This window comes from Sciurus carolinensis, chromosome 7, assembly GCF_902686445.1.
Source record: "Sciurus carolinensis chromosome 7, mSciCar1.2, whole genome shotgun sequence".
In the NCBI taxonomy this organism is placed as follows: Eukaryota; Metazoa; Chordata; class Mammalia; order Rodentia; family Sciuridae; genus Sciurus; species Sciurus carolinensis.
Window position 1 is genome coordinate 6,159,192 of NC_062219.1, and position 12,014 is coordinate 6,171,205.

At 44.4% G+C, this 12,014-nt stretch overlaps 1 protein-coding gene across 3 annotated transcripts in view; it reads left to right on the plus strand.

Annotated features, from left to right (window-relative positions):
• Window positions 1–12,014, plus strand: part of Prkn (parkin RBR E3 ubiquitin protein ligase) — a 1,199,081-nt gene that overhangs the window by 214,152 nt on the left and 972,915 nt on the right. For all 3 annotated transcript variants that reach the window (XM_047557058.1, XM_047557059.1, XM_047557060.1), the window contains exon 2: window positions 7,501–7,664. In XM_047557058.1, coding sequence (XP_047413014.1) covers window positions 7,501–7,664 — 164 coding nt within the window. The remainder of the gene's footprint in view (window positions 1–7,500; window positions 7,665–12,014) is intronic.

Below are 12,014 nucleotides of genomic sequence, written 5' to 3' on the forward strand. Positions count from 1 at the left end.
ACTCTATCTAAACAGAAGATATCATTATCAGTATACTAAAGTCACTTTAGATCAATTACTGTGTACTCTGAAGCATGGTGACACAGGAGCTCCAGCAGGAAAATCTTTTTTTATTGAAAGAGAATAAAAGGTACATACTTTTTAGTCATCCAGACATTAATATTGTGCAATTGACATGGTGACAGCAATAATTTTTAAGTCATATTTCGGGCATTAAGTAAGAGCCAATAATTGTTGAAGCTCACAATAAACTAGGCAATCTTTTAAAGATTTTCCTCTATTAATTTATTTAATTCTTGTGAGGTAGATACTGTTATTACCTCCTGTTGTGTAGGGAATAAACTGGGGGCCAGACACTCTGGTTAGGGAGGGGGCAGAACTAGGCTTTGAACCCAGATAGGTGGCTCCAGAACCGATGATCTCAAGTCACAGTACGCAAGTCTTGTTATGTAGGTTCTTAACCGCACTTTTCCTACCTTCCATTCTCCATCTCCCACAGTATAACCAGTGCTAAATAATTGAGGAGAAAAATGAAAGAATTCATCAAGGAATGAAGGGTGAAGGGAGGAGAAAGGGAAACTGATGCAGAGTCCACTGGGAATTCCACCAGAAGGCCACCCTTGTCCAAAAATGGCAGCAGTTCCCTCAAGGCCATGGGCCAAGTCCTTAGCAGCCTTTCCTAAGAGCTGGGCAGGGCAGGAAGCCTCCTGGCCACCAGTCTCCTCTCAGGAGGCCTGCATGCTCCAGGTAGGGCCAAACGAAGAGGGCCTTTGCATCCTGAAGGGCGGGCGGAGCAGAGGGCAGCACCCTGGGTGTTAGCCTCTGCTCCAGGTTTCTCAGGTGGTGGCAGCACCGTCCAGAACGTCTGCTGGTCATAATGGCTTTGTTTCTGAAGTCACCTACTGTGATACTAACCTTGCCCTCCTTGCCTTCTTATGACAGCTTTTAACTTGGCATGTTTCCTTTTGTACGCTTACTTTCACTCTATTTGTGTCTTGATCTTTAAAAAGGAGCTCCTGTAGAAGATGTCGTGGGTCTGACTGCTTCCTTTCCACCCTTACCAGCCTTTGCTTTGACTGAAGTGTGCAGGGCTGGGGATTCACTGGGAGGTCTAGCACTGACCTGGCATTCCCAGGGCCCTGGGTTCACCCCAGCACTGAAGAACGAGTGAATAACTGGAGCGTTGATTTCACTGAGATTTAATGTAATCCATGTGGTTGTGTTTGGGTCTACTGTTTTATTTATGTTTTTTCTATTTCTTCTTCTTTTTGTGTTCCTCTGTTCTTCATTTCCTGTATTTGGGGAGTTATTTCAATACTTTTAAGAATCCGTGATATTTTTTTCTTTGCTTTTTGTGTCTATTCTTAACTTTCTGCCATCTTTTGTTGCCAACATTGTCCCACTTCACAGAAAATGAAAAGATCTATACCCACCCCCAACCCTTTATGCTACAGCTGGTGCACGCAGCATCTCTAAGGGTTCTGAACTCAATGTGAAGCATTGCAAGCTTTGCTTTATACAGTCATACAAATTCAAGACAGAAAGAGGGAAAAGCCAAACTTTGCTACTTAATGCTTTGTCAGCATGTCTGAAGCTGACTCCTTGCTGAGGATCCATATTTCCATCTTCTGGGTCTCTCTTCTCTCTGTCTTAAGTTTCTACTGGCATTTCTTGTACAAGTCTGTGTATGACAATTCTCTAAGTTCTTTTTTATATTAAGATGTCCTTATTGTGCCTTTATTCCCAAAGGGTGTTTCCCCTGGACATAGAATTCTGCATTGACTGTTTTGGCTTTCTGTTTTCCTCCTGAACTCTAGTCCTGTGCCTTGCCCCCCGTCCCCTGTTTGTGAAGTTAACCTTCATGACGTGACTTTAACCCTGTCTGTGAGGAGTATTTTTTCCTTGTTTTCAAATCATGTTCCTTGCCTTTGATTTTCAGTGGTTTAACTGTGCTTTGCCTTGACCTGGCCTCCTTCACGGTTATCCTGTTTGATGTCTTGAATAAGTAAATTCACTCTTACTTCCCATACTTAAAATTTGGGGGTGCTATTTTCAGATGTAATTGTTCCCCATTCTTTCTTCTGTTCTTTTGGGTCTCCCTCTATTTATACGTTGGTTCACTTGGTGTTATCCAGTAGATCCCTAATGTCTATTCATTTTTCTGATCTCATTATTTATTTTAATCTCTTGTGTCGATTCTTCCCACTTTCCTCTCTCATCTCCACTTGATTATTAAATTTATCTAACAAAATTTTGTTCCAGATATTTTAGTTTTAGTCCTCAAATTTCCATTTAGTTATTTTCAGTAGTTTCCGTTTCTCTATCTGTCCTGTCTTTCTGCTCATTTCAAGAGTAGTTTTGTTTTACTTGACTGAGGATAGTTATGCTAGCTGCCTAACAATTTTGTCTTCTTGTTCTCAAATTAGAGCCATCTCAAGGTTTGTCTCAGTTGAGTTTCTTTCCTGCTCAGAATGTGTTCTATTTTTCTGCTTCTTTGACGTGTTTGGTAACTTTGTATCATAGTATGAATATAATTTTTGGAGGCTCTGGGTTCTGTCATTTTCCCTTATGACAATTGTTTTTTAGTTTTAGGAGACAATATTTTGGTAGGACTTGAATGGAAAAATCTGTTCTTTGAGAAGCAGCTCTGGTCTTAGGCTAGATTTTCTGTTTTTTAAAATAAACTTTTATTTTAGAACAGTTTTAGTCTTACAGCAAAAGTTGCTAAGATAGTACGGGAAGTTCCCGTGTGTTCCTACACCCAGTTCCCACTATTTTTAACATCTAATACTGTGATATTACATTTGCTTTAATTAATGAACTAAAGTTGTTATATTTTTGTTGAATGAAGTTGGAACGTTTTTTGGATTGTCTTCACTTTTACTAAAGGTCCTTTCTCTCCCTGTAGATCCAAATGAACCCAGGAATTCATTACATCCTAGCCCTCATGTCCCCTTAGGCTCCTCCAGACTCTGACAACCTATCAAACTTTTCTCATTTTTGATGACCTTGAAAGTTTTGAGGAATTCTGGCTAGGCATTTTCTAGAATATCTCTCAATAGGGTTTTATCTGATGTTAGACTGGGGTTATATGATTTCAAGAGGAAGACTGCAGAGATAAAGGGCCATTCTTGTCACATCAGACCAAGGGTATGCCTTATCACTGTGACTTCCCCTTGTTGACACTGACCTCATCACCTGTCCAAGCTGTGTTTGTTAGGTTTCCTTCACTGGGGAGATTCTCCTGTTCTCCCTTTGCACACTGTCCTTTTGGGAAGGAAGTCACCATGTGTAGACTCAGCGCAGTCCACATGTAAAAGGTAGGGCATTGTAGTCTGCCTCCTTGAGTAGCTCTTTCCTTGCGCTGAGCTGCTTTGAGTCTGTCATGAATCTTCAACTTTAAAGGGTCAGCCAGAGATGGAGTGGACAGAACCTGGGGATTCCCTTTCTGACTCTTTGCCTTCATGGATTTCCTCCACTCTTCTCAGAGGCTCTGAGAATTTTGCTCTGAATTTTGCTTCCTTAAGCCCGAAGACTGGCTTTGCCACTGTGATCTGATGAATCAAAGAGAGTAGGAGTAAGAGCACTGGGGCAGGGTTGGTGTGGGAGGAGAATGCTCATTTTGATGAACCTCTTGAGCATCCACATGGAATGTCTCAAATGCTGGGAGATGCAGAGAGGGCTCTGGAGGTAAAGATCTGGAAGCCCTGGTACCTCCTGGCATTACAGCCATGGGATTGGATGGGGTTGCCTGGGAAAATACATGGATAACAAAGAAACAGTCCCAAAAGACCTCTGGGAACTCCAAAATCTGCAAGTATAACAAAGGAGAAGAATCCAGAAGATAAAGCTAGGAAAGATGAGCTGTCCCATGTTGTAGGAGAAAAAACCAGGAGGATGTGGTGCAGGTATCGTGAGAAAAAGCAGCATCAGAACCGGGGGGGCTGGAGATGTGCTCAGTGGTCGAGCACTCACCTAGCACGCACAGTGCCCTGGGTTCAATTCCAGCACTAGAAAAACGAACAGCAGGAGCCGACTGTATTGAACGCCTCTGAAGAGTCAAACGTGATACGAGAGAAGGGGCGATGGGATTAGAAATGTGCAGGACACTGCCTTGCCAAGAGCAGTCCTCAAGTGTAGGTTCGCAAAACAATGTCAAAAGCAGGGCCTGAAAATGAAGAACGTACATGTAAGAAATTCTCAGTGAAGTTTTTTATGCAGAAAATAGGATAGTAACTGGAGGGGAATGTGAGGAAGTTTTGCTTGCTTAAGGTGGCGATAGCAGACTTGGTGATGGTGTCAAATGTGAGGAGGAAACACCCTCACTCGCCAAGGGACCTTTGGAAGCATGGGGTTGGTTTTTGCCACCGTACCAGGGGGAGCTCCTCATACTTACTGGCCTGCAGGTGGCCTAGAATCGCCCGGCCCTCCGCACAGGCAGCCCGTTTACGTGCTCAGGGGAGTGGTCTGCTCTGGGCTTTGCTTTTCTGGAATTCTTTCAACAAAAATGACTAGGCCTCACGTGATGTTCATGCCACCTAACAGTATTCAACATCAACTCTGGCAGTCCTGGGTCTCACTTTGATTAGTCTACCTTATGCTGCCCGTGTTCCAGAGTCACTGGCCAGGGAAATGAATGTCATCACTGAACCCATGACTAGGAGGATGGGGTTGTGCTTGACTAAGGGAGTGCTCCCGGGAAGAGCCAGTCTGCACCGTGCAGGAGGAGCAGAACGGCTGCTTGGAAAGCATCCAGAGTAGCGTATGGATCCTCATTGGCGAATGACACCAGACGTCTGAGGTTATGACTCAAGAACTTACACCCTGGTCAGATTGTGCAAATAAAATGACCTTGAAAGGAATATAAGGACCAGGCAACCAGTGAATATATCTCAAAACTCCCACGACAGTTTTCTTTCTCTCTACTTTCAAAGGTGTAAGATGAAATCTACATACAGGTACATCAGAAGTACCTTTTCCTCTGTATTTGGGGCGTTTTCAGGAATTTTCTTTTATTGGAATACTCGTGACTTCCAGACCCTGCTTCTTCTAAACTTCTCCATGCTGAACCACGACGGGCTCCTGCTCTGGCGACATATCTGACGCGACCTGCTCTCCCTGCGGTTCTCATCTCACTGCCTCTTAGACCACACTGTTCCTTGATTTTTGGACTTAGCTTCTCACTGGAGTTCTGGGGTTTTTGTTCTGGTTTGTTGCTTATTTTTAATCCCAATTTTTTTTACTACTTATCAGTGAAGGGAGTATCTGAATTATGTAAGAAAGGAAAGCCTTTTTATCATTGTTGTTGATCTTTTTTATCATAAGGAAAAGAAATGTGGACAATTCTTCTGAGAATGTTTCAGGCATCCTATTACAGTAGAAATGGGATGAGCTTGAGAGTAAGATCGAACTGAATTTGAATTATGATTTCATTACAAAGAAGTTGATGTCCTTAGGAAAGTGATTTCAATTCTCTGGGCCTTCATTCACTGTTCTATTATATAAGGATAATAATAGCAACCTGACCAGATCCTTGAGGGGCTCAGAAAAAAGCTTATGTAAGGTGTAGCATGTGGCATGTGTAAGTATCTGATGATTATTGGCATTGTAATTATTATTTTGTTTTAATTCAAATTGAGATCTACTAGTGCTGCATTTAAAGGCAGTAAGTCAGCAAGTGAATGAGTATCCGCTCTTGAGAGGTTTACCATCTTTTAGAGAAGATAAAATGTATGCCTAAAACTGCCAAGGGATTTTTGAAGGTTACTATCTAAGCACTTAAATATATTTAATGTATCAGATAACATCGTCTACAGTTTATTCCTATTTTCAAGATTAGGAACTGAGACTCGAAGAGTGAGAGTTAATATGCTTGCCCTCAATAAGGAGCACAAAGGATTGGTGGCAGGTCTTCCCAATTCTGAAACTTGTTATTTTAGTCAACTTTTTTTTTTTTTTGCCACTATGACCAAAAGACCTGACAAAAACATTCTTAAGGAGGAAAAGTTTATTTAGAGCTCATGGTTTCAGAGGCCTCAGTCCATAGATGGCCAACTCCATTCTTCAGGGCCTAAGGTGAGACAGAATGTCGTGGCAGAAGAGTGTGATAGCAGAAAGCAGCTCTAGACGTCACACCAGAAAGCAGAGAGTCTCCACTCACCACATATGAAATATAAACCCCCAGGGCATGTCCCCAGTGACCTGCCTCCTCCAGCCACACCTCACCTGGCTAGTCTCCACTCAGTTGTCCCTATCAGGGGATTAACGCACTGACTGGGTCAGGGCTCCCATAACCTGGTCTTCTCATCTCTAAACTTTCTGGCATTTCTCACACATGAGCTTTTGGGGTCACCTCGCATCTAAACCATAACACGTGTATTTCTGACCTCAGAGGTTCGTTCTTCCCTGAGGAGGGAGCCGTGCCGGGCGAAGGGTGCACAGAGAATGCCACTGGAGCCCTGAATGGGCACCGTCGTTGTTGCTGGGGTGGTAGGAGGAGGCCTGCTGAAGGAGGTCACACCTGAAGTGGACCATGACGGGGGAGGATTCAGAAGGAGGGAGGGCTGGGCACAAGACGTTCTGGGCGAGTTCACTTAGCAGAACTCACGCGGGACCCACCTAGAAAACTCTGGAGTGTGGGTTCGTGCCAGACAAGGGAGGCCTTGCACTTCCTTCCTGGAGGACAGGACACTGAAGGGTTTGGGTGGTGCAAGGAGGTCGAGCTCTGAATGAGCAGGACTTATTTTGCAGGATGGCATGAGGCATTTTTGGAAGGGAAAGTGAGGATCAAGACTCCTGTTGGGAAGCAGGAACCTTGGAAAGATTTCATGAGAGTCAGTCATAAAGCAGTGAGGGAAGGGACAACAAGGAGAGGCCGGAAGCCCTGAGAGACGGGAGAGGTGCTGGGGCAGGTGAAGTGGAAAGGCAGCCTGCAGGCGGCTGGGGTTCAGCCTGCCAATCGCCTGGATCCTGCTCCCGACAGAGAGATGGAGTCCTTGGCTTTAAAAGAGAGCCCATGGAGCCTCTCGCCAGCACCACAGAAGCCCCAGCACTTCCACGTGGCCCCAGGGGGCTCCCCAGTCTGCAGCGTGGCTGGGATCTTCTGTGTCTTCCTGGAGCGTGGCTAACACGTTGCCTTTGATTTTTATCCAGGGGGTTCAGTGGAGGGAGCGAGAGGTGGTCGGCTGGGCTGTGTGAGCTGAGTCTGACAAACTCGGGGGGATCTCGCCCTTCCAATCAAGCAGCCGTTCTGCTGGAGTCCCTCTGATCCCAGGATTGGATATCAAAGGGAGGAGGCAATTTGGGTTTGTGGGTCACTGACTAACAGTGAAAGGAAACCCCACGGGGAAATCCTGGTTTCCCAGATATTGCTCTGTTGTATTAAGTTATCTGTTATAGGTGAAAGGAGGGCAGGTGAGGGGTAAGTCAGCGCTGCGATTGCCGTTCAGGGGCTTTGAGTGACACTCGCTCTCTTTCCTCCCTTCTTGTTTTCTTGGTCAGTGTTTGTCAGATTCAACTCCAGCCATGGCTTCCCTGTGGAGGTCGATTCTGACACCAGCATCTTCCAGCTCAAGGAAGTGGTTGCTAAGCGACAGGGGGTTCCAGCTGGCCAGCTGCGTGTGATTTTCGCAGGGAAGGAGCTTCAGAATGACTTGACGGTGCAGGTGAGTCGCCCTGGGTGGGTCCTTCCTGGGACACGGCCAGCCCCACTGCTGATGCGGCTTAGGATGCCAACCTGACGTTGCCGCCCGAGATCTAATAGAATAAGCAGTGCCTGGGATTCCTTGAACTTTACTCCACACCGCTCCATTAATTCTGACCTTCTTAATTATGCATTAAAACAGCAAGCAGGAAGGATGGGAAGAACAACCCTGAGGAGGGGAGACGGGGAGAGAACCCTGCGCTGCGCTTAGTGAATAAATGTTTACTGACTAGAGAGCAGCGCGGCACAATTTCTGGGTCTGTTCAATTTCTCCCTTACTTATTCCATTTGAATCTTAATGAAGAAGGATTCGAATAAATTGTTCCCAATCAGGCTGCTCAGTCCCTGCACTGTGAGGGATTCGTAACCCGACGGTGACCCCTGGAGGACAGTCAAAGTCCATGCACTGGAGCTGGCGCAGCTCAGGCCTATGCGCAGCTGCCGGGGATCAGAAGGTGCCATTCCTGAGCTGGTGAGGAAGGAAGTCTGCAGCAAGCAGAAAGACCTAGTTGTGTGCGGTTTCTCCACGGTTCAACCAAGTCGGTCGCCCCTAGAACAGGCCCCTGACATGTGATGGAGTGAGTGTGTGTCTGCTCTCCCGCCTGGCTGCACCTCGGAGCCCTGCCACTCCTCTACCCCAGAAGCCAGAGGCTTCATCTGTCTCAAGCATCCGAAGTCATGACTTTGGTTGCCACGGGAGGAACCAGTCAGGCAGCCGAGGACAGTGCCCACGGAGCAGGGGATGAAACAGATCTGTTGTGGGTGCCAGCAGGCAGAGCTGCTCAGGTCCTGAAGTGACAGGGGGCAGGAAGGAGGAAGTTCTGTGACACATCCCCGCTCTCTCAAGGAGCACCCAGGAATGGCTCTCGGGTTTACAGCTGTGTGGACCCACTGCTGTGCCCAGGTGGCTGGGGTCTGGGTGTCTGATTGTCAGGTGTCCTCTGTCCTTGTATCCACACCCTATCACTGCCTCTTTGGGGGCCCTGAAATTTATTGCTTTGTGAAATGCTTTTGGAATGTGGGTACACAAAGAAGCTATAGAAATGCAAATTGCCCCTGTCATTCTCCTGCCTTTCCCCAAGCTGGTGGTGAGGCAAGAAGCTTTGTGCACAAACTGCTGTGCTTTGCTTTCAGGCAATTTGATTTTATAAGGGAAGTGCATGTGCTAAAAACTGTTTTGATTTTTCTTTTTATTTCAGTCAACTAAAAAGCTTTTCACTGTACCTTCCAACCTCTAAATCCAAGAATGTTTCCTTCACAAATAAATGATTTTAAAACAGCTCCTTGAATCCACATTATATATTACCAGAACTTTCTCAGGTTCCTCCCTTCTACTATGTGGGCTGGTTGGTGAAACAATTAGCTATTTCATATTCAGTTAGAGGAATTGCTACAGATGATTGATTTTATAGACATCTATGCATAAGACATTTTTATTGATTTTAGAGTCTTTATTTTCACAAACACAATAGTCTGGGCTTCTCGGGGTTCAATGAAAAGAAAAACTCAGCCCTTATTTTCATCTGGAGTTCTTTATCTGGGGCTCTGAAACCAAAAGAAATGTTGGATTTAACCATATGGAATTACCATTTTCATTGATAAAATCTTCAGCAATTTCATGTGGTTGAATTTAATAGTTATATTAGAAGGGTGTCAAATGTAGTCATCGCTGTTTTGCCATTGAAGAATAAGTACTATGAAGTTTCAAAGATGGAAAAAGCACAGCAGATTGGGAGTCGCCAGCAAAGACCTCCTGGAGTAACAGAATTCAAGTAGGACTCCAGAGGGAGGGTCAAACATGGAGAGTGCCCCTTGTAGAACCTGGAGGAGATGTGCAAGGTGGGAAAGCCAGGAGGTAGGAGGCGTGGTGCTGTATTTGACAGAACCTCGAGTGACTTGGCATTGTGGTTTCATGCATAGAGAAAATAGGATGTGGCAGGGAGAAACGGGAAGTATGCAGCTGGAATTGGGCAGGATGATGGCTTGTTGGGGAGGGCGAGAGTTGATGCTGGCAGGGTGTGTGTGTGGAGACGTGTGGCCGGCTGCTGAGAACCTGGTCTGGAACGCTGGGAGCACACTTCAGGAAGGAGGTGGCTGAGACACACGTGCATTGCAGTTGTTGGAGTAGGTGCGGTTACCCAGGGGCAGAGGTGGTCTCGTGTGTGCCTTTTCTTCAGTGGTAGCAAGGGGAGAAGCCACCACAGGAGATGCCTCAAAAATTGAGGATAATCTGAAGACCCTCTGAATTCTGAGGATAAAAGAAAATTAGAAAATGTCCTGATCCAATGAAGGAGCTGATGAAAGTAGAGAAACTTGTGAATGATGTTGTGGATGCAAAGGGCAATTGAAAAGGGAGGCACTGGTAAAGGAGGCATCTGGGCCTCAAAAAGGGGGAGGAAGTGGAAGAACTCCTTTGGCCTTGATGACTGTGGCCCCAGGACCCTCCAGGAAAGTGGCTGGAAAAAGCCAAGGTGGCAGGGAGCTGGAGTCCAGGGCTTAGCTTGTCCCTGAGGGAAGGAGACCACAAGGGGGCTTTGGAGAGGTGGGTCCCATACCATCTTGCACCGCATCTCCTAGCCCTGGAGTTTATTCAAAGTCCATGTCTGTAAAGCTGTAATTGGTGAGGACGTAACATTTTATATTTAATGTTCTGATTGTTTTCCAACATTATATTGTGTGCATTTTTCATGTTGTATTATCTTCATTTCTAAGTGTATAAATGATATTCTACAGTATTCACATCATAATTTAGCTCTTAAGACATTAGGTAGTATCTAGTTTTTAATAGTATAGGTTGAGGATAGTAACTATTAAATATATATTACACACTTAGAGAATTTGGCTTTTGTCTCCATTTGCTTATATATAAAACAAAATAATAGAACCTATGCTGTTGCAATTTTGTGAGGGATAAATTAGTTTATACGCAGCTCTTACACCCAGTGTGAACGTCAGCAGTTCCAAGCACTGCCCGCATCATGATTGTCACCATCATTGCACAGTCTGAGTGAGCACTTAACACAGGCTCCCATTCATCATGGATGGTGGTGAGAGCGTTTGCAGTGAGCACGCGGAAAGACAGAGCCCACATAGTGCTTCCCGCCTGCTCTGCCTCTGTGTGCGTGGCATTTACACATTTTAACCAAAAAGAACTCCGCAGGTTTGTAAGTAAACTGTATGGGTTTATAAATAAGTCAATGGGTTCATAAATAAGTTTTTGGCCCTTTAATACACAGGTTTTACTCATCTTAAGAATTGTAGAATGTGAATTTAGCAAGCTTGAAAAGACTTAGTTCCCCTAAACAAATTTAGTAAAAATAAAAATCTCTAACTGAAGTGTTCAGGAAAGAATCACAACAGTATTTTTGCTCTTAAAATATATTTTCATAAAGCAAATATCTGCCACACACTGTGTTTGTTAGAAGCAAATTGGAAAGTTATATGATTTTTTCCTACTTTATAAGCAATGTTTTTAATCTTTTGCTTGTATCTATGCATGTATTATATATATTAATCTTTGATACATTATTCATAGTGGATTGATATTTACAGTATGGCAATGGAGTATTCAGGACCCATTCAAATGATGGGCCACCCCTTCTCCAACTCACCAAATCTAATATATATCTAAACTTCTGAAATCAACTCTATATAATTATAATTTTTTATTCAAAATTTTACAAGGAAAATAAGATTCTAATATAATTAAGTTTACCCAAACTGATAAAATTTACAGTTAGATTCATTGTTAAAATAACAGGGACTTGAGACTTTATATGGATTTTGTCAAAAAAAATCATGTGTTCATATCAGCTGTATTATTATTAGTAGTAGCACAGATTTATTAGCCAATGTACTAGTCAGGGTTCTCACAAGAAACAGAAACATTGGAATGTGTGTACACATTCTGTAGGGTTTCATTGTGTGTGTGTGTGTGTATACATGTAATTTTGCAGGCTGATGAATCCTCAGATCTGTAATCTGCAAGAAGTAGACACAGGCTGGGCATGGTGGCACACTCCTGTAATCCCAGGGAGGCTGAGGCAGCAGGATTATGAGTTCAAAGCCAGCCTCAGTCACAGGGAGACGCTAAATAACTCAGCGGGATCCTGTCTCTAAATAAAATACAAAATAGGGTTGGGAATGTGGCTCAGTGTTGCGTGCCCCTAAGTTCAATTCCCCCATACCCCTCCCCCCAAAAAAGTCATAGACATAGGAGATTTAATGATATCGTTTACAAAGGCCTTGGAACCAGGAGAGCGATGGTGTGGTTCCAGTCAGCCATTGTGGTTTATAAAGACGTTCAACTGAC